Genomic DNA, 21,759 nt, shown 5'->3' on the forward strand with positions numbered 1-21,759 from the left:
GATTTAGCAGAGTATATGTAAACCCTGACTTCTCAGTGTAGCATTGTAACTAAGGCTCTTTTTTAAAAAATGTAATACACAGCCTACTATGATGACAAAACTGAATTTGGAGTGTAAAGACTAGACTTTATTCCTGGGTGGCATTATCTATTTCCCCTTGGTTTTATGCCCAATTCATTCAGCAATTCTTCACTCTCAGAAGAGACACACACTTATGTAGAGAGACTTTATGTTAAAGAACTACACAAAATTTCATTAACAAATGCTGCTAGAATTAGAAATTGATACATAGCCTTTTGAATAGATGAATTTTTTAGAAATGTGTGTGAACGGCAATGCCACTATGTGCTTTGTTTTTTAAACTCTGCAGGAACTGAAAATAAAAAGGAACACCTAGCAAGAAGGCTAGTAATTTTAATTCAGATAGTTCAAGGTATTATGGGTGTTTACCATCAGACAAGAGCTTATTTGATGTTGTGTGTGCTCTATAGGAGAAGAAGCTTAGTACGCAAAACCAAATCTGTTATTTTTTTAATTGTGTCTTTGGACCAGTCTAGCTGTAGTCATGTTATTTAACAATATTGTTTATAACTGTCAATTTCATGGGGATAAAAGAATCAACTACCTATATAAAGCAACAGCAGCCTCATTCCGACATAAAACTTGTTTCACAACAAGCCAAGATGTGTAAGAAAAATCACGAACCTGCAGATCTATACTCATTAGTCTGACAGTAAGGTTGAGATTGGTTATATGTTTGGCAGTGAATACCTGCTTCTCTTCCAGAGAAAACTGCACAAGATTCTGAAGACATGGCTATCACAGTCTCTGTGATGACCTAAAACTTGTAGTGCTTTTTTTAAAACCATCTTCCCAAAAGGCAGCTATCTGCATAGAAGACTGAACATGCATGTAAGCAGAGTTCCGGGTTAAAAGAAAACCTGCTATCCAAGGGTGTGGAAATAAAACAAGTCTAGCTGGGTCCGGACACTGTCAGTGTTTTAATACCTATATATTTGTTTTAGGTAAGCTTTCTTCAGAATTTTGTTCCTACTTTGTGTTAAGTACTTATTCTTGGTTTTGTTTCATGAAACAAAAAATTAGGATGATATGGAATTAGGTAGTAACTAGGAAAACAATTACTCAAATCAAGCTGCAAGGTATATGCAGACAGATCAGCATAGTGACTTGGCCCACCTCATCTGTGTTATTTCAGATTTCATTTTTTGTTTAAAAGACAGCTTATTTAATCTGCATGCATATTGAAGCAGCCAGAGAGAAGGTATGGTCCAGTTTAGCAAATACATTGCCACTCCATTTTCTCTGCTTTGATGCACAAGTAGAGCAAAACTGACTGGTGAAGTCACTAGCAACAGTCTCCCATGCATTTTCTTGAGAAAAAAATGCCAGAAAAGAACCAGTCACACACTTACCCTTTTGCATTAAACCCATGGAAAAAAAGCATGCTTCATGTTCTTCCTTGTTTCTCCTAAAACATAAGAACAGGAAGGTGGGTGATACTAATTTTCATTCCCTCCTCTGTTCTGAACTAAAGAGTTGCAGACAGAAGGCCCCTCCTGACAAGTATTTCTTTTTCTTCTGCTAGATGAGGCTGTTGCTGCCACACCAAGTCCAAATTTCAATTAACAATTTTAAAACTGGATCATTACAGCAAATATTCTACAACAGCAGCAATACTCATTTTTGTCTGAGTAGATGTGAAAGACAAAATTAACTGCAGCAGTAGCTACAGCTAGCAAAGCTCCTGGCAGTACAATGATATATTTGTTATGCTACCCTAAAGAGTTCCCAGTCAAGCAAAAGTAAAAGTTAACTAATGAAAGGATGGGGGAGGGTTTTTTTCTTTTTTTAAATAATGTCACTCAATTTCCTTCTTAGCAACATTATGCTTTCTTCTCATGCAGCTGGCTTTGCCATTTACATTCCTTTTCCTTTAAGAAGTTATATAGAAGGAGCAGTATTCAAATCAGTATTTTGAGCTGCAAGTGTTAAAAGCAGCAGCAAGTTAAGCCACCCAAAAAAAATGTTGTAAGAAGCTACAGACATAATACAGTTTTGTTCCTTCCTTCCACATCCTGCTTGCTGATGATAGAGATTGCCATCCTAAGCGTAGAGTTAAACCCACACAGGGTCCACTACAATTCAGTATGAGTGCAATGCAAAGTGAGTAAGTTTTACCTCTACACAGCCTTTTCCCTGCAAGACTAGTCTATCACATTACATAAAACAACAAACAAGACAAAATTTAGGTAAGGTTAAGCAGTGGTATTTGACAAAATGACAATGCTGAAAAGGTATGAAATTCAACAGCAGGAAGCTATGCAACTCCTCACTTCCTATTGTAGTGAGGAGAATAAAACAGGAAGCAGCAGTATAAACCACTTAAGAGGGAAAACCATATTCAATGGATAGAAGAAACTGATACAGAAGGATGTAACTGAAGATTTAGCAATAACATAGCCTTCTGTTCAGCTGGAAGTAAGTCACAGCATAAGTAGGATTACAGATGCTTCAGGTTGGGTTTTTTTGCTTTTTTTCTTTACTCAACTGTACAGTTCTGCCACACTGAGACATCAAACTGTCATTTACATTTCATTTATTAAAAAAAGCTTTGCATCAGTTTCACAGTAGGAAGTCACACGGGGCAATGTCAGAACTTAGTACATAAAGGGAATCAGGGCCAATAGATACAACTAGCCTTTGATGTGATGGATGCTATCAGAAAGAGATACAAAAAGCTACTGGGAGAAACATGCACTAAAAGAGAACTAAAAAAGCTCTCCCTCAAATGAAGGTAAGCTTAAAAAACCCCACATTAATAATTGAGCTCTTCATCTGTTATTAGCTCCATTTAACGCACAGCTAGTTAATCAAATAAGAATTTTCCTTGCAAGCAGATTTGAGTATTGCCTATTTACTGCCAAATACTGGTTTGGGGTATTCAAAAGTATCTTTAAAAACTGTTAGACAATGCAAAATGTGCAACAGAGGCCCCTAGCTTTATAAATACCTAGTAGGCCCACAAAACAAGCAAGCCTACAGTATGGGTATATAGTATGTAATGTAACTGATGACACCACCTGCATACTAATTCATTGCTGTTATTCCACATTTCAAATTTAATTTCCACATGCATTTCCACATAAGAAAGCTTTTTCAAAAAATCAATAGTTATACCTCTCGACGGCTGCCATGTCTGTTAGTACTTGTGATTGCTTTCAGTTCTTAAATTTTTTACTGACAGCCTCTTACACCTCATAGCAATGCTACGTTTTTCCTCCCTTTGATGTTGAAAGGTTATAGAACTCATTGTGATTTTTTTTCAATTCAATCTTAAGTGTACAAAATACTTTTCCAATAAAGCTTGTTAAAATACAGAATCAATGTTGACATTCTATCTACAACATTCCATTACAAACAACAAAACCACACCACCTTCAGAAACAAAATGCTACAGTTGCAGAGAAAACCAACATCACAGTTTCATTCCATGACTTACATTATGGAGAATGTCAGACTTGCTTGCCAATAATCTTTTCTGTTCATAAAATGCAACAGTCAAACCAGCTATGAAAATTCACATCCAAGAGTTAATTGATAACTGTGGGAAAATCCTATCAAACAATCAGCTTATGCTGAAATGTGCCTTTATTGATGCCACCAAATTAACTTTTCTTTCTTCGGGGTTAATCAGAGAACAAGTCCTGTATTTATGCAAACCCATAAAAGGAAAACAGAGGAGAGCAGCAAAGTACTCAGAGCGATAAATGCACACCAAGCAAAACCGGAGATAAAATAGCTAACTTTTGACATAATCCTATGATGGATCTAGTTGAATATTATAAATAATTAAGTGCCCCAGTGTTTCCTTGAGGTTAACCATCATACCAGGAAAGGCTAAATAAGCATTCACATCCATCAGACATAGCCTCCATTCCCTTTATAAATATCACCAGTTACTACTAGTTGTCCTGTTTGGGACAAGAGCTTTAAAGAGCTTTTATTCCCCATCAACTACTTACTTTCTTTGCCTGGAGAAAAATACTTCATAATCAATTACAATGCAACCATTTCTGCAAAAACAGCAGCCTTTTTTCTACTGCAAGTACCTATACTGCTTACAGTGCAGTATCAATATAAAGGGCACTGTTTCACAGACTTGGAGTTTCCCCATAAAACATCCTTTCACTTCAGAAACCCTCAGATTTGTATCAAAATGATACACTGATAAGACACTCAAATTTCTCCATGAAAATTTAAGACCAACATTTAAAATTGCTTTTTTTACAGAAGCAGACAAATTAATAATTAGCAGGTCTTGAATAGAAAAGGTATTTATATTATTTACGTGTACATTTCTCTTTCTATATTTTGCTGTCTGCTTGGGCAAATATGATGTATGTATATGCAGCAGGGATAAAGAAGTCATAGGCATAACACAATTTGTAGCATCGAGCTACAGTTGACTATGCTGTGGAAAGTAATTTGTACCACAGGGCTGCCATTGATTACACTGGGGTTTATTAATGAACTTGTCCACTATAAACAAAGAATACAGTTTACAGGTTTGCTACTTTTGCTGTGAAAAGACCCCAAAATCAACTATAGAAACAGGACCAGCTGACAGGAATGCATACCTTGCCTCAAGAGTGTTCATCATACAATACTAGTGCTCTACAAGTCAAACCACTTGTTTCCTAAACAGATTCTTACATTCATTCCTGTGAAAATCAGAGTATTTGAGGAGATACATTTCTCATAAAGTGTTTGCCTAGTTGCAAGCAGTAAGTTACTGAACAGTTTTCACTTTCCAGGATGATAAAATTTCTATCTCTTGTCAACTGTGTAACAGATCAGTATCAAAGAATGATAATCTGTATCTGTTGCCAATTCCAGAAAGGACTGAATGTACCTAAAAATAAATCTTCACATATTACTATAACAGTAGTAATAAAAAGACCTGCCAAAATTTTAATCACAAGTAGAACACGTCTACAGAGCTAACTGGGGTATTGTTTGCTTCTTCTCTGGCTCATTACCTGACTAACAACCTCCAGAAAACATGAACACATTTCACGTAACATTGCATATAGCCATTTTTCAGTGGTCAGCTACCTTTACCAAATCCACCCTTCTCTCACCGAGACTGATGTAGACTATGGCAGTAACCACAACAGCCAAGGCAGTGTATATTGAATGCAGCTCCAGACTAATTGGAACAAGAGCTCTCATAGACATTGTGTGACAGAGGAGAAAAAAAATTAGTATTGCATTTGCTGTATACAGTAGCACAACACATACACCTTCACAACCTTGAGGCTGGTGTTTTTCAGTACACCAAAGGCCCACCCTACCTTGGAGTAATCAAAATGCACTTCTGGACTTCAGCATGGGAAGATGGGGAAGAGGTAGGAAAACAGAAGCTGTTCTGTTCGACAAAGCAGAAACTTTCAAAAATTATTATGGCACTCACAGGGAAGTGTAAGCAGTTTGGGATTTTTTACTTTTCTTAAAAATATATGAATAGTAAGATCTCCACCTGGTGGTAGGATGTTTCACTATGAAGGTTAGAGTGAACACACATGCACACACACACTCCCCAGAAGGGTCATTTGTGTTTCCCAGCACTCTTTATCCTAGTTTATAGAAATACAACAGCAAAATAATTTTTCTAAAATCAACATTTCTCCCATTAGTTTCAAGTAGCAGCTCCTAGCTACACATTCACGTAAGAGTTACAGCGCTGTTCATCATCCTGGTGACAAAAAACAGGCTCTACAAAAGCTATAACCAAGAATGCTTGATTATACTGGCAGGTTCCTACTATGAATTAAGAATTAGGTATCCAATTCCTACATGCAAAGTATTTTTCTTTACTACTGATTGGAGAGATTAACAGTCCTATTTAACTGGCCCAATCAAGTCTTTACTGGAATACATTGCTAGCCTGTGCTATTAGTTTTGAAAACAAACAAGAAATGGAATTAACTGTTTCCTAAAACATATGTATTCATTTATATGGTGTATACCTACAGGTATCTGAAACTACAATGAATAGAAAGCCATTATTCCTACAGATCAAACTGAGGAGTATTCAGAATGTTACAGGACACAGTCATGCTTAAAAGACATGAAAATATTTATACTATGTAAACATTCAAATATAAACAGGAAATTAAATCAAGTATTACATTGTGGTTTCATGCAGTTGTTTAAGCCAGCATTACTGTCAAAAGAAGCAGTCCCCTAATCTTCATCCATCTGCATCTGGCACAAGGTTGAAATGTCACCATGTAGTTCACCAGAAAAGGGAACTTATCCAAGACGAAAGGCATGTTAAAAGTCTTAAATTTGTCATGAGACTAATGCTAGAAAAAGGCCCAAACCAACTTCCAAAATTCCAGCCATGCATTTGAAAATAACTCCAGACAAAGATACTATTTACAGTGTTTCTAAATTTCTATTTATGTTATTGTGCAATGCTTAAACTGCTCAGTCTGGTACTTGTATGATGTAGTAAAAGCCAGTCCTGTAAGAATTAACATATGAGCAAAGATGATGCAGAAATAGTTATGCAGCAGAGTTTGAATAAAGCTCTTAAGAATTAATTTTCCAAACATGAGGTTATGTAACCCATTATTCAGAAAAAGTCTTTATAAGTCAATTGCCACCATTCCACTTACATTTCACCAGCTTCAAAGCCTATCAGTTCCAAATATTCAACACTCATTCAACTTTTAACTCAGTTCTAGGAAGAAACACTAGGAAGAAATTCCAAAAGCTTTACTTGATAACATCTTAAACAGAGATACTTTATTCAAAACTTTTTCAGACATTAGATTAATGCAGGAAGGACAGAAAAACTCTCCACATTGACAAGGTTAAAATTGTTTTCCATACAAATGTAGACTAGACCCCTAGAAGACTTAGTTTTGTTCCTACAAATTGTAAACAAGCAACACAATCCATATTAAAAACATCCTTCTATTTATTAAAAAATCATTTAAGAAAATTTAAGCTGGTTACACTATCTTAACACCACAGGTAACACATTTAACACAAATCCTTCTCCAGAATAAAAAAATCTAAATAAACGAAAAGAGTACCAATAAGGAGTTTTACTGCATCCTTCATCCTCTGAGTTCTTACCTGAACATAGCTGGGCTATGTTCTTTTTTTCTTTGTGTGGGTGGGTTTTTTTGCTTTCAGTTGGTTTTGGTTTTGGTGGCTTTTTTAAGTGGGTTTTTTTTTTGTTGTTCTTGCCTTTTTTTTTTTTTTTTAACAAAGCTGTTCTTGCCTATAAAAAAAATTTTATAGGCTTGATTGTGCTGTAGGAAAAAAAAAAGTCTCCAGTATAAAAGAATTCATAGTATCGAAAATGCCTTCCCCTTCCCCAACAGCACCTAAATACAAAGAGGTCAACAGCAACTGGCTAGTCTAGAGTGGTGTAATCTAGAAAATTGATCCCCAAAACACAGTGGAATATTTCTATTCCACAAGGTTTCAATAAAAAAAGACTGGCATATAAATCTGTGGGAGAGAGACACAATTTTTCAAGCAGTACATTGTTCAGAGTCAACAATTCACATCCTGTGAGAAAGTTACAGATACTTCTTTTATAAAACCTTTTCAGTGGCAAAGGAAATTAAGGCCATCAGACTCACAGCTTAAAAATTTACATACAGAAAATACAAAAATACATTGTGCTTCTGAGATGGCTCTGTTCTGTAGGCAAGGATTACCATGATTTGAGGAACCTGGCTGACTGGAAGTTTACATGATCACACAACTTCTGTTAGATGTCTCTGGGCCTGCCTGTTATGAATAGAAAGAGTCATCTTCAAAGAGAAATCCAGCAGTAAAAGATTTAACAACTCAAAATAATATACTGTACATTTTTGATATATGAAATTATTAGCCTGGTATGGTCTAAGCAAGAGTCAGCATGCAAAGCTGTACAACCTGTTGTCCCCTGTAAGTGAAAGAATGCTAGATAACCTTTCTTATGAGAGATAATGGAGGACAGGTACCAGAAAAAACACAGCTTAAATAATTATCATATTTGATTTCAAGTCAAAAAGCATTATTGAGTTTAGACACATGGTGAATACTGCAGGGATCATATACAAGTACCTTGAGTTTTTATCTAAAGAAATCTAATCTCTCTATAACATTTTTGTAAGTAAGGCTACTAAGACACACTCTTTAGCTGAATGAACTATACAATCCCAGAAACCACAAGAACAGCTGGATGCACTTCTGTACTTTTGCATAATAGCAATAAAAACCTGACTCTATATTAAATGCCACAAAGTTATGATTCAGTTATAGGCCAAAACCCATGGTTGCCATAAAATATGATTTCCAACACAGCCAGCTCTCTCCATTTTTTTGTCTGTTTCCATATGCATACTTAATTACTGTTCTATATTATCTTTTCTAGATGACTTTAAGATATGTACTAACTGAAATGCGGCAAAGTTTTAGACAAATTAGCAAACTTGAACACTGCATTACAGGAACTTATGTTTGTTACCTTACTTGGTTTTTTGGTGTTTTTTTTTTAAGAACTGGTCAAAACACTAAGGCAGTGGATAAAACTAAGAACATGAACAATCAAGTACGTTTCATCTCAGTCTTTTCCCTTATATTTCAAAACATATTAGTGTCACTGCAAGCTCACACCTTTCCACTGCCTTCAGAGTTGCATTTCTTCAGCATGCAAGAGACATTTTCTCTCAGAGTGCCTTCAAATCTCTCATTCCCTCTGTCAGAGAAAATGAGAGATTTAAGTTCTCAAAACTTTAGGTAAATTTAGGTGTACCTGCCTAAGCCAAACTTTACCATAAACAATTGGGCTGGGGGAAATCTTACCAGGAACAGAGTTTAAGGAAAAAAACCAAACAAACCCAAATCTTTAAGATTTAAACCCTTGTTTTAAGAAAAATCTACTTGTCTCCATCAAGGGAATATGTGAAGTAATATTTTTTTTTGTACTGGTTTTAATAACACATGCTTTCATTAAATTACAGAGTAAACAAAACAAAAATAAAAGAATACTTGCACCCAAACATGTATGATATTTTTCCAAAAATTCATTACTTATATATCCATTTTTTCCAACCTAAATAACCTTGTTAATGTAAAACAAGATACCTGCTGGTAAAGGCCTTCCTCCACAGCTTCAGCTGCATCTTCCTCAACTGCCTGCTCTTCCTCTTCATGTGTAATCGTTTTAAAGACAGTGCTTCTCTGAGCAACCTCCTGCAACAGAGTCTTATTTTAAGACTTGACTCCTCTAAAGATCTGTTGTTAATCTACTTAGATTTTGAGAAATGGGAGTTCCAGCTGTTGGAAAAGCTACTTCTACTGATTTTGTCTATGTACTTTTCATGTACTGCTATGCATAAACGCCATTTGTAACACCTTAGTTTTAAATCTCTTAATGATTAAAAAGAGCCTAACAATACACACATCAAGTTCTTCCAAATTTGTTTTTTTAATATATTTAAATATTTTCTTTCAGTTGCAAGATGTCATAGCAACTGTCCTACCCGAAGTTGTAACTCCCACCTGACCAGTCCCACCTGACCAGAATTAATGCCTCACTGCTTAAAGTGAGTTTCACTGTAACATTTCCCACCCCTCATAAACACACAGTTTTAAGGAAAACTGATTTAAGAGACAAATCAAAGAGTTCACTAAAACCTTTCCTTCTCAAAACATATAATAAGGCACTGCCCAATTCCTGGCATGAGGGCAGTGTCTGAACAAGTCATTCTTCTACTACTTACACTCAATACAGGGAAAAATTTCACAGACTTCAATAGACTGCATTCCTAAATTACAGTTAAGACAGACAGGGGTACCATAGGCTTGGTTGGAAAGCAAAAGAAGAAAATCTTACTAAACACTTGTGTACATTCATGTGTAAAGTCCTAACGATGGTTCTACCTGCATCTTTATAGGGGATGGCACCACAGAAAGACAAATTTAAACACATCTGAGGTACTTTACCTCTCCCTGAGAATTTTTCAGTACAACTTTCATATCTACACCAGTGCCCCAAGAATTCTGGTTCTTCCAGATGAGGTCAGTGGGAGGGCTAGCAGTTATTCCAGCATTTGCAGCCCAGATCTGTTAAAAGAAGTCACATGCAAGCATTATTTGCTAGTCTTATAGATTTCCATGTTATTTATTCGAGTTAACGTATTCCACTTAAGTGACACTGGTGAATCTCCTCCAGTTAAGAAAACGTAAGTCTCTGCCTGCCTACTTCCAAAGTATCTTACAATAAAACACCCCAATGTTTTTAATGCAGAGACTTTTGAGTATGTAAATGCACCTGTTCATGGTCAAAATTATTCCTCCATATAGAAAGTAAGTTTCTGAAAAACAGGTCTCTGTCCAACTTCTTCCCAGCAATTGATATAACTAATGCCCAATACAAATATAGGTGATTATTTTCTGAACATATACGTAGAAAGGACAAAACTAAAAACCTGTGTCTTATTGACACACACAAGTTGGCCTAAAGCCTATTTCAACTGAACAGCTGAAGCTTGACAACTTACTTTAACAGTTTGGCCTGCCTTTAGTATATATCTTGAGGTATATCTGTAACTAGCAGAAGTGTCTCTTATTTTTAGGATTATCTCCCAACCTCCCATAGGTTGATCCTAATGAAAAGAAGAAAAAAAAAAAATTTTCCATCAGCAGTCATTTTCTATTACATGTGTAGGGTATTTTACATATAAGGCCATGAGACACACAAAATTTTCAGTAAAGAGTTTTATTATCACTTGATCTTCAGCATGCAGTTAGAATAATTTTAATTAAATTTGTATTACCTCTTATTGCAAGTTAAAGTTTAATACATCCTGCTTTTCAGTTCTGATGTTATATTAACTAATGTTTATAATTTGCATCAGTTTTGTTATACCTTGATCCAGAAAAATACATAAATAAAACTAAAATCCTCTTACAAAAATATAATACGTTTTTTGAAGCACAGGATAACAAGCAGGCTTCTTAAAAAACAAAATATTTCTGTCAGTCTTCTTAAAATGTGTTTCTACAAATGCACACCACTTCCCACTACATACTCCTGTGCAAGACCTACATTATTTTTTCCTTTCAATTATTTTTTGCCTGTCAACTACTTGACAAGCACTAGCAAATCTAACAGAAAAAAACATATACAAGTCATTATTACAGAATGACTATTTCAAACCAAGAGTAGATATTTTTTAAAATTCTCCCACTGCCTGTTTCCAAACATTAAACAGTTGCCATGGGAGTCTGAAAACGGCCAGTTACAATCATCTAAAATAAACAATCTTATTTATCTTAATGGATGCTGACGTTCAGTTGGTCATTGCAACAAAACATACCACACTTAAGAAGGATTTTACGTATTTTCTATCTTTTATATATATAAACTGCCAAACACTTGTGAAAATTCCCCAAGTACAGCTTATTACACTGCACTACAGACAGTTGCTCAAATCTAGACCCTGGCAAAGTGCTATAACCATGAGTTGTCCATGGCTAGTGGTAACAGAACTATTGGACCTCCCATAGAACAATGAATGTGTAGCTAAATTAAATAAAAGCAGGGGGAAACGCATGTGGTACACAAACTGGGAGGTGGGTGTGGTAGAAATCCCAGAGGCTTGAAAAACTCAAAAAGGAAAAAAACCAGCAGGTCATAACTCACTAGAAGTAGTCTTTGATTCGTCTGAATTTAGTCATCTAAATGCTTAGCTGTCTGGACCAAGATGTTTGTCAAGGTTTCTTCCATTCAATAAATGAAGTCAGCACTTTCAGCCAACACCCCAGGCAAGTAATTAAGAATCTTATGTATCACCACCTGGAGGAGTCTGTCCGTCTGTCTCTTCATTGATTAGAGTGGACTGAGACACTTGGAACCAGACCGATCTTTGTCATCTAAAACATCAAGACAAGCTGCCTTTTACTGAAGGTAAAGGATCTGATGACGTTAGACAAAACCTATGTGTCACTGAAAACAAAAAAATGCAGCTAACACTTCTACACACAGCTGAGGCACAGACAGCACAGAAGGCAGCAAGAATTACTCAACCTTCTCTGAAATCAAGGCTGCAAGAAATCAGGTCTTGTAATTCTGGTGTTCTAATGAGATAACACTCAATTCTCCCTTCTCCCAGACAAAGATTTAAAAAATGGTAGTCCCCAGACTCCAACACCTCCTGTGATGACTCACAAAACTGTATAAAGCATAAGACTTTTTTTTCTTAAGCAGAAATTACAAGTAACATTGTGGGGGAAAGGGAAGGCAGGGTGTAAATGTACTCAGTATAACAGCATCATTCCGAGGGCAACATAAAGAAAAGTTTTCATTATTACTCAAATGAAGTACCCTTTGATAAACAGATATGTGTATTCCTCCCAGTACAAACTCCAGCCTATTTATAGAATGAAATAATCTAGCTTTGGTATGGGAACTGAAGGCTCCTAAAAACTGTGCATGTAGCCAAGGAAGAACTATGCTTTAGAGAAGCTATATGGAACTACAAGGGACACAGGCAATTAATTGCATTTAGACATCCATTTTGCATCAGTATGTATTTCTTCCAGGGTTTTTTAAGGCAGAGAAAGTTCTTAAAAGTCTTCTAAAGTAGCTTAATGTCTGCTTGCATTATTTACTGTCAGTGACAATGTCATCTGTAAAGCTTTACAGACAGATCGCTTGCAAGGCATAACTCTGAAGAGTGATGTAACACTTTGATGGGTGGCAACCTAGCAATAAAACAATTACTACGAAAAGCATTAAAAATCATTAGGAAGAAGTCATCGTCAATCCAGAATACTGTATGAAAGATTACTTTGTGACACATTAGTTTAAGTGCAATCTCTTATACAGCATGCTTTAGCTCCAGGGTCAACATGAGCCTGAGGCCTGAAAGAGTCCTGAGACTGCCTTCTACCTCTAATCAGCCCATTGTAAAGTCGTGATACATGTGCATTTTCAAACCTGTTCAGAGGTGTTCTTCAAGCGGATGAATTTTCCATCAATGTCTATCTCCTCAATAGAGACACTTCCAGTGGCAAAAGCTGAGTGGGAAATGCTAACACTACTGCTGGCTTCAGATTCCTCCACATCAATCCTCTTCCTCTTCCCTTTAGTTGCACGCACAGTACGGCTCGACGAAGCCCGTGAAACTGTCACTCGGGAAGATGGGCTTGGTGAAAGCTTCAATCTATATTGAAGAAAGAAAGAAATATGCATGACACATGGTTTTACTTTTTCCACCTTTTTTATAAACTTTTTTCCTCTCTTCTCTTCTTCCCTTAAAATTATAGAGCAAAAAGGTAAAGAAATAAAAGTAAACAAAGCATGTTAGAAGAAGAAGCAGCCTTAGGTACTTTTTGGGGAATTGAATAAAATGTTGTCAAACAGGTGATGAATGCTTTTGGATCATAGAATATTGATGGACTACTACATTAAGATCATGAAGGCACCTCCCTGCATTTGTTAAACACTGCGTTCCTGGGTAGATGGAACCAGTAAAGAAAAAACTTAGGGCGACTTAAGCTATTGTAGAAAATTTATGCAAAAACCCAGTGACACAAGAGCTTTTGCTATTTCATCCCCACACTTGAGAGGAATCAGCCTGGACCAGTAGGATGCCATTCAGAAAACAGTTAAGTATTAAACTACTTCAAATGACAACTGTGACTTATCAGGCAAAAATTCTTGGTATTGCTGAACTCTGGGGTCAGATGTGGAAAATGCAGCTAGCTGATAAGCTGGGCAATCATAACAGGTATTACATTATTAAAATTAATCTATATTTAATTTGGCTAATAAATAACCCTGTAATTAACTCCAAAAAAGAATACTAGCCACGGCACCAAACAGACCTACAAATGACAATTCATTATGTCCTCAGTGCTGAGTCTTAATACAAGAATTGTATTTGTTCCCTTGAGAGCTATTGATGTGATACTCAACCAGCTTGGTCTCATGGAGACTTAGAAATAAATGTGTCAGACAGAAGGGGGCAAAAACAAACAGTGCCTTGGAAACTGTAGTAAAGCACCTAATGAATGCATTCACAGTAAGAACTGCCTTTCAAGAAAAAATGAGACAAGTAAGGAAAGCACACAGATACCCGCATTTGTGCTACATTCTTTCATACCTCTTCTCCTCACCCTCCAGCAATTGCCGGTATGCACTGATTTCCATATCAAGTGCCAGTTTAATATCCAGAAGTTGTTCGTAGTTACTCAGCTGGTCCCGCATCAGATTTCTTATCTCTGTTATTTCCTTCTCTTTCTCGAACAGTATTTTGCGACAGTTGTCCTGTTCCTTGGACAAAGTGTCCTCAAGCTCTTGCACTCTATCTTGCCATGCTCTAGACTAGAAAGCATTGAAAACATAAGTGGTACAAAGGAAAGCTCACCCAAACCTCCTTGCACTCAGCTATTTCAGGCAACATGGAATTCAAAACATTAGGTAAGCATCCTCCCTGCTTTCTGAATTCAAACTCACTAATATTCAACTTCCTGTTCTCCACCTCATCTACTACAAACATAACACCTTAAGTTCCAATGAAACTTACAACATACTCTGAAAGACACCTACTGCTCCATTATTCTGAGACCTGAAGATATGTTACTACATCTGTATTTACTCAGTCAAGAAAAGATGAGCTTAAGAGTCAAACTGTTTAAGACATGCCGGACAGGACACAGAATCAAAGTGCCACTCAGTGGACTTCAGAGGCTGTGGTAAGTAATTGTTCTTTAGCTTTCAGACATCTACTTCCTGCTTCAGTTTACTGCTGCCAATTCTGAATTCTGGGAAGAAGTTCCTCTAAAGGAATAGGGGTTGTCAGTGAAAGCCTGTCTGCCTGTTATCAAAGTCTTCAAGGCTTGCTGAAAGTACAGTGGTGTTCCATGAAGAAAGTCACTTTGTCACATACTTTAAAAATCACATCAAGCCAGTAGAACTTAACATTGTACATAGAGAATGGAATGTTTATCAAAGAAAGGCCAATGACAACAGCTTTAAGGTTGACCTTCCCTAAGCATGCTTTCTTCTGTTTGATAGTCTCTTGAGAATTTTTTAAAGGACAGACACAGGAAACAATGCCCTACAATCACCTCATCTGGTTAAGTCACCAAGTTTTCTATGCAGACACTCTACTTAGAAAGTCATCATCAAGGAGACAATGAAAACAGGCAGTCTAAAAGGCTGATGCAGAAAGCCAGTGTAACTGCTTGTCAATGTTAAGAGTCAGATAAGGAATTTAATAGAAGGAGTTGAGTGTCACATGGAAGATCCCAGTCAAAACTACTATACAGCTCAGTGTTGCCAACTCAAACCAGAGCAGCATCAGTGATGGGAGAGTTGTCTTCTTCCCAGACAGCAAAGGTAAAGTTAGTGCTAGCAAATGGAAAACTAAAACTTCACTGGTTGACGTCACTAGCAGCAAACCCACAGCAGCAAAATGGGGGTTTTGGTGGATAATTACAGTCAAACTAGCAGAAGTTGATTTTGATAGCCCTGAAGTTAACAACCAATACCTCTGCAAATTCAGAAGAAAGTTCTTGGAACCTAGCTGTCACTCCCAAATAAGCAACAGAACACAGGTAATTAACTGAAGTAAGAAGGAAAAAACCCTCGGAAACACCTGCTGACTGACCCATCAAGAGCAAGATGATGGTAATCTAAACCCAGAAACAAGATCTAAGTAGACAAACTCTCAATCCAATTCTTGTGTAACCTCATCATCTGATCTTTTCCAGAGACTAACTTGCCTATATAACAGGAAAACTGGGAAGATTCATACTAGTATCTGCTAAGTTATTTGGAAAATTATGAAGTAACAACCCCTGCATTTATATTCTTCACCTGAAATGCACAGAATTTTGAAGTCCTAGAAGAGTCTACTGTACAGGAGGAATACAGTTCAAAATGTGGTGCAGAAAGAATCAAAGCCAAGTATGACCAATAGTTTATATTTATTTTAAAAAATTATGTTTTGTTGCATTTTTAACTGATTATTAAGTTACAAAAGCCCACTTCAGAACCAATTCCTAACATTTCTCATTTTCACTCTAGATTTTCCACTGCAGTGCATATGACGTTACTCCCATCAAATAAGCTAGTACTGAACATATGGCTTATCATAGGTTGTGTCATACTTCTTCAGGTGTGATCTATGTGCTCTGTGATCTGACATAATAATTAGTATAATTATAATTAGTATAATTCGTTTCTGCTCAAGACCCTACTCTACAAATGCTCAAGTACAGTTATTTGATGTATTTTCTCAGTCTCACATTTCATCCTAATCCTGATAAGATGACTTCCCCCCCCTCCCCAGAGTTCTAGGTGCAGACTGGGATGAAAAGACACCAAACGGACGAGACTACATATACCAGCTCTGGCTTTGAATGTTGCTTTGTGGAATCCTATATTAGACTGTCCAATTACTACAGAACAGAACTGAATTGCTTAGAACATGAAGAACTTTTAATACAGAGCTCTTGTCTAAAATTGTCCCATCTGTCCACAAAAGTTTCTGCAAAAGCAGAACCACCTTTCAAATGCTCACTCTGTAGCAGGATACTGCACAAAAATTCAACTTTGTTGAAAGGAGACATTAAGAAATTTGAAAAAGTACAGAACAGAAGACAAATTCATGCTTTCCCTTAACTTTTTACTAAGTCCTTTAATGTAAAAATCAACAACAGTAATTAGCAAGACTGAAGAGTCACAACAGCTTGTTACCTCTTTCTGAAGGTTTGCGAGATGGGAAGACAGATTATCAATTCGCACATGACTTTCATGCAGTTCTTCTCTTACTGAGTTGGCTGCAGAATTGCTCGTCTCAGAGGACAGTTTAGCATTCTCAAGCTGCAGTAAATCAAGTTAAGGCATCAGTTTCAAAGTAATTTTTATTAAAAGAAAAATGAGTTACCAAAAACCACACACAACACTAAACTGCAAAGTTCCTCTCTGCAGCTCTATCCTAGAATAAATAGAAGAGCTCCTCTGAATATTTATTCTAGGATTAAAAATGTCTTCCCTTGTAGACATTACTGAAGTTGGACTGCTACGTTCAGTTTTCACGCTGGCCAATGTTTAGCTTTATGTATTTAATTACTGTAGCACTGTTTTTGAGTAGGCTTAAATAGAAGAAGCTAAACTTACCAATTCTCAAAAAACAAGCAAACTTTTGTTAATTTTCAGCCAACATAAGCAAACTGGTAATGTGCTTTCAGATTACAGTACCAGTGCCATGAGTCTCTCCTGCTTCATTCTATCACAACTTCAAGCTCAAATAATTTTATTTAAGCTGGCTACATCATTCCTGCTGAACACTACCACATCCACTTGAGCAGCACCACAGACTTATTATTGAACTTGTAATTGCAGATGAAATGGAATCTAAAAAAACTTTTTAAAATAAGAGAGTCCAAAAATACAAAAAACAGTATACCTGAAGAGAGGGAACAAGAAAGCCTCAGTTGTGAAAGGATTTTTAGACTAAAAAATATAAAAAAAATTTTTGGCTGGATCTTACTGTAAATAAGTTTTTCCAAGTCAGATTGAAGCCCTGAAGATAAGCAACAGCACACTGTTAAGACTGTAAAGACTGAAAACTATGCTAATAAATTCAGTTTGTACCAACTTTTCTGTGGTAACATCCCACCTTGTTTTTAAAAATACTGTCTGCAATAAGTATAACCACAGAAACCAGGTTCAGTTGAGACATCAGGATCCCTCCTGACAGAAATGCTGAATCATAGTAGAGGAAGGAAATTATGAAGTAAAACTGATTTCAGCTTGAGTATGCTTCCTCTCTAGAAGAGTGAAAAGCAGAACACATTGGGTATGGTAAAACTTCCACACATTTTATGCAGAGTCAGAGGACTCAAGATGCTGTATTCTCAGCAAGCCCTATTATGAAGTAAGTTTTATACAAATTATGGGACACCTTATTGACCATCAAGACTATGTTACAGTTGATACATATTTACACACTGTCATGGTTTAACCCAGAAGGCAGCTAAACACCACACAGCTGCTCATTCGCAGTGGCAGCGGGAGGGGAAGCGGCAGCGGGAGCAGAGTAAGAAAAGTAATATACAGAACAAGTGGTGCACAATGCAATTGCTTACTACCCACTGACCAATGCCCAGCCAGTGCCCTAGCAGCAAACCCCAGCGAGCTTTCTCCCTCGTTTATATACCGAGTACGACATCATATGGTACGGAACACCGCTTTGGCTAGTTTGGGTCCACTGTCCTGGCTGTGTCTCTTCCCAGCTTCTGGTGCCCCCTCAGCCTACTCACTGGTGGAGTGGTATGAGAAGCTGAAGGGTCCTTCAGTGTAAACACTGCTTAGCAACAACTAAAACGTCAGTGTGTTATCAACACTATTCTCATCCTAAATCCAAAACACAACACTATACCAGCTACCAGCAAGAAACTAACTATCCCAGCCGAAACCAGGACACGCACAAACTTTCCTTGAATTCACAGTAATCCCAGTACTAATCACTTTTCCCCCCACAGTTCACCTTCACACAGGGCTTCCCACTCTTATTATTATTATTATTGTACTTCCTGAGGATTAAACCTGCTCCCAAAGTGAGACCTGAAAATGCAAATTTACATTCAAAACCATGGTAATTTTAAATCAAGCTCCATAATAAAATCCTCTGAAATGCAAGTAATTAGGCTATCTTTCCATTAAGTAAAACAAAAATAAAGTACATCAGACAACTCTATGAAAAGGTATTCTTACTTTGGCATGGTAAGTCTGTTCAAGCTCTTCTTTGTACAGTTTCACTTGTATGTCATGCTGCTCTCTTATTTCACGAAGGGCTTGGGCCAGTTTATATTCATATTCAGTTTGATGCCCAGAATCAATCTCAGCTAAGCGAGCTTCATGTTTCTTTCTTCTTTCATTCATTTCCTAAGAAAAACAGAAAAATAAAATAACATTTAGTAAATAAAAGAGAAAACAAGTTTTAGAAGACTATCCGCTGAGCAGACAGCAACGCAGATTTTAGCTAGCCTTGTGGATCAGCACTAGATTAGTTTATTTGACATTGAAACCTTCAGTAGAAACACAGGGCCATTTCCCCAGTCTGATCTGCATGGTACCTTATTTTGCAACAGTCAGTCATTGAAATAAGAGCTAGGATACCATCAGAATGTAAAGTCACATTTCCTTCTGAGAGTTGTCTGCATTTTCAAGAAATACACCTCAACATGATTAGATTTTAGAAATACATCTTCTATGCTTGCACAAAATGAAAGTACTGTGAAATTAAACAGTCACTTTCACTCATGGCATTTTCCCCATTTATTTGTATGCTTGCCCATGGTCTCTGGAAAAAAAGAATTCAAACAACATGAACAAAGCTGAAAATACAACTAGCAGGAAATGCACACACAGAACAAAAGACAGTATGGTTAGGTACATTTGTTACTGCTCTAAGGTTCCTCCTGCAAAGCCTCAAGTACTACAAGTGAAAGGGAGGGTGGCAAGAAAAAGCTCTAAATCAACTTCTCTTCCATTATTCAAAAGCATCCTATTAGAAAGTTCTGACATTAAAAAGCAGTGTAAGTCCATAGCACCTGTTTGAGTGTCCCTCTCCACTTTATTTTTCATAAAGGGATTATGCAAGAAATTACTAACCTACTTTCTCATTACTAACCTACTTTCTCATTACTATGAAGAGATGTGTACATTGCAGTACCATGGGCAGAGCTGAACATGAAACAACATGATTCAGGAAGCTATTTTATCACAAGAGCTCTGGGTAACATAATTTTTCCTAGAATAAAAAAAACCTGGTTATCTTCCAGCTAGAATGGAGGTAAACCCTGCTCCGAGTGGGAGTTCAGAACAGATGACTTCCTGAGGTCCCTCCCAATCTAAATTATCTTAGTATTCTAGGATGACCCTCCAGTTGCAGTCTTCCCTTTAAAAACGTGAATGAGACTAAAGCATTTACCTCCTCATACATATTTTTACGGAATTCCAAATCCTCAATGAGACTCTGACAACGGTTTTCAAGATCCACCTTCAATAACGTTTCAGTTGCAAGGTGTTCCTTGGCAGCAGCTAAAGAAGTTTCAAGCTTTAAGAAAAAGAAAGAAAAGAATCAACACAACAATGATTATGTAACAGAACTCACATAACACAATGACCTCAGCTACCTAGAAGTACAGCTATCTCCATGTTATGGTTGAACTTGACAATCAAATCCAGTATTTACACCAGTACCATGTTCCCCCCTCCTCTTTTGCAATTGCTTGCACGAGTGAGTTCTAGGTATTTCACATTGGTAACTAGCATTAAAATGCTACTTATCAATTTTCCTTACAAAACCTCAGTTTTTCTACATGGCAAATACCAGTCTCCTGGTCTCCTCAACTCATCCTCTTGAGGTGATGTGGCTTAAGATCACAACTCATGTGTTTCAAAGGGTTAACAAAACTAGCCCAAGACTTTTTTTTTTTTCTTCCTCTTTGTTCTATCAGATGCCTGGAAGATGGAGAACCACAGGCAGAACCAAAAAGAGGGCAGAGAGAACCAAAATCTGTTACTTGTCAGTTATTATTTATCTGTATATGTGAAGTCAGTCTCTCCCCAGAAACATTTCTACAATTTGTTTTGACTCTTGATCTGCTTTCTTTAGCATACGTACCATCCCTTACAGAGTCTGCAATTTTAAAAGCACTCTATTCTGCCATTCATGTTTATTAATAAACTGAACAGTACAGGACACAGACACCTAGTCAGTACTGCTTCCAATGTTGACAGTATACAGGTTTGTATACCATTTTTGGCTACAAAGTTGCATTTCACCGGAATGACAGCTCTTACTATAGATGTATTGTATATGAAACCACCTCATTTACTGACAGAAGTTTGATGGCTAAACATTTCTTCTCACCTGTGCAATTTGATCTTTGAAATCCTCAACTTCTGCCTCCAGACTTTTCTTATCACCAAGGGCTCTGGCCAGTGCAACTTCTTTAGAATTGAGGGCTGCTTCAAACTCTCTAAGTTTGACTTGGGCTCTATTAAGATCAGATTCCTTTTTTGCATAGCTGGAATAAATCAGAAAAAGTGGTAAGAAAGTCTAGAAATGCCCCCAAAGTAGACTGCTGACTAATAAAACAAGGTGCAATCTGAATCCTAAACTTGGAGAGACACCCAACAAAAATATTTTGTCTTGTCTTAATTTACTCTAACTGAAATCAACTCCTTAGTTCTGCTTTCTCATCTGATATAACAGTAACCTAATATTTTGCTTTGGCTATAGAAACCTAAATATATGAGAAACTCAGAGCGTCAAACAAGTCTGAGAGGCATACACGGAAAGGGAAAACTTTATTAAAGGCACCTCTTGTTTTCTCTTTAGCTAGCCACTGTAAAAATGTCCTACCTTCACCAGAATCTTAATAGGAACAAGTAAGTTCTCCCAGCAGAAGGCTCTTTCCATAGGGTGGAAACAAGTAAATTATCTTCCTTGTCTTTTATCCACTCAGGAACTTGTGCAGAACCACTGTCTGGGCTGCAAACTGCCCATTTCCAATTAACAGACCAACTTCTCATTGAAAATTGATGTTTACTATTGTCGTATTATTGCCCAGCCAGCAACTAAGCACCACACAGGGGCTCACTCACTCCCCGCCCCCCCCCAGTGGGATGGGGGAGAA

At 37.0% G+C, this 21,759-nt stretch overlaps 1 protein-coding gene across 1 annotated transcript in view; it reads right to left on the reverse strand.

Moving 5' to 3' along the window:
* Positions 1 to 8,779: 8,779 nt before the first annotated feature.
* The window catches only part of LMNB1 (lamin B1), a 30,559-nt gene continuing 17,579 nt past the window's right edge, over positions 8,780 to 21,759 (reverse strand). The window contains exons 4-13 of the mRNA XM_010566077.1: positions 20,991 to 21,147; positions 20,046 to 20,171; positions 18,827 to 18,997; positions 16,805 to 16,930; positions 14,205 to 14,425; positions 13,037 to 13,262; positions 10,596 to 10,700; positions 10,039 to 10,158; positions 9,178 to 9,285; positions 8,780 to 8,788 (exon numbers count right to left, since the gene is read on the reverse strand). Of these exons, the coding sequence (XP_010564379.1) occupies positions 8,780 to 8,788; positions 9,178 to 9,285; positions 10,039 to 10,158; positions 10,596 to 10,700; positions 13,037 to 13,262; positions 14,205 to 14,425; positions 16,805 to 16,930; positions 18,827 to 18,997; positions 20,046 to 20,171; positions 20,991 to 21,147 (1,369 nt within the window). The remainder of the gene's footprint in view (positions 8,789 to 9,177; positions 9,286 to 10,038; positions 10,159 to 10,595; positions 10,701 to 13,036; positions 13,263 to 14,204; positions 14,426 to 16,804; positions 16,931 to 18,826; positions 18,998 to 20,045; positions 20,172 to 20,990; positions 21,148 to 21,759) is intronic.

This window comes from Haliaeetus leucocephalus, unplaced genomic scaffold, assembly GCF_000737465.1.
Source record: "Haliaeetus leucocephalus isolate CR32 unplaced genomic scaffold, Haliaeetus_leucocephalus-4.0 Scaffold203, whole genome shotgun sequence".
NCBI classification, from domain to species: domain Eukaryota; kingdom Metazoa; phylum Chordata; class Aves; order Accipitriformes; family Accipitridae; genus Haliaeetus; species Haliaeetus leucocephalus.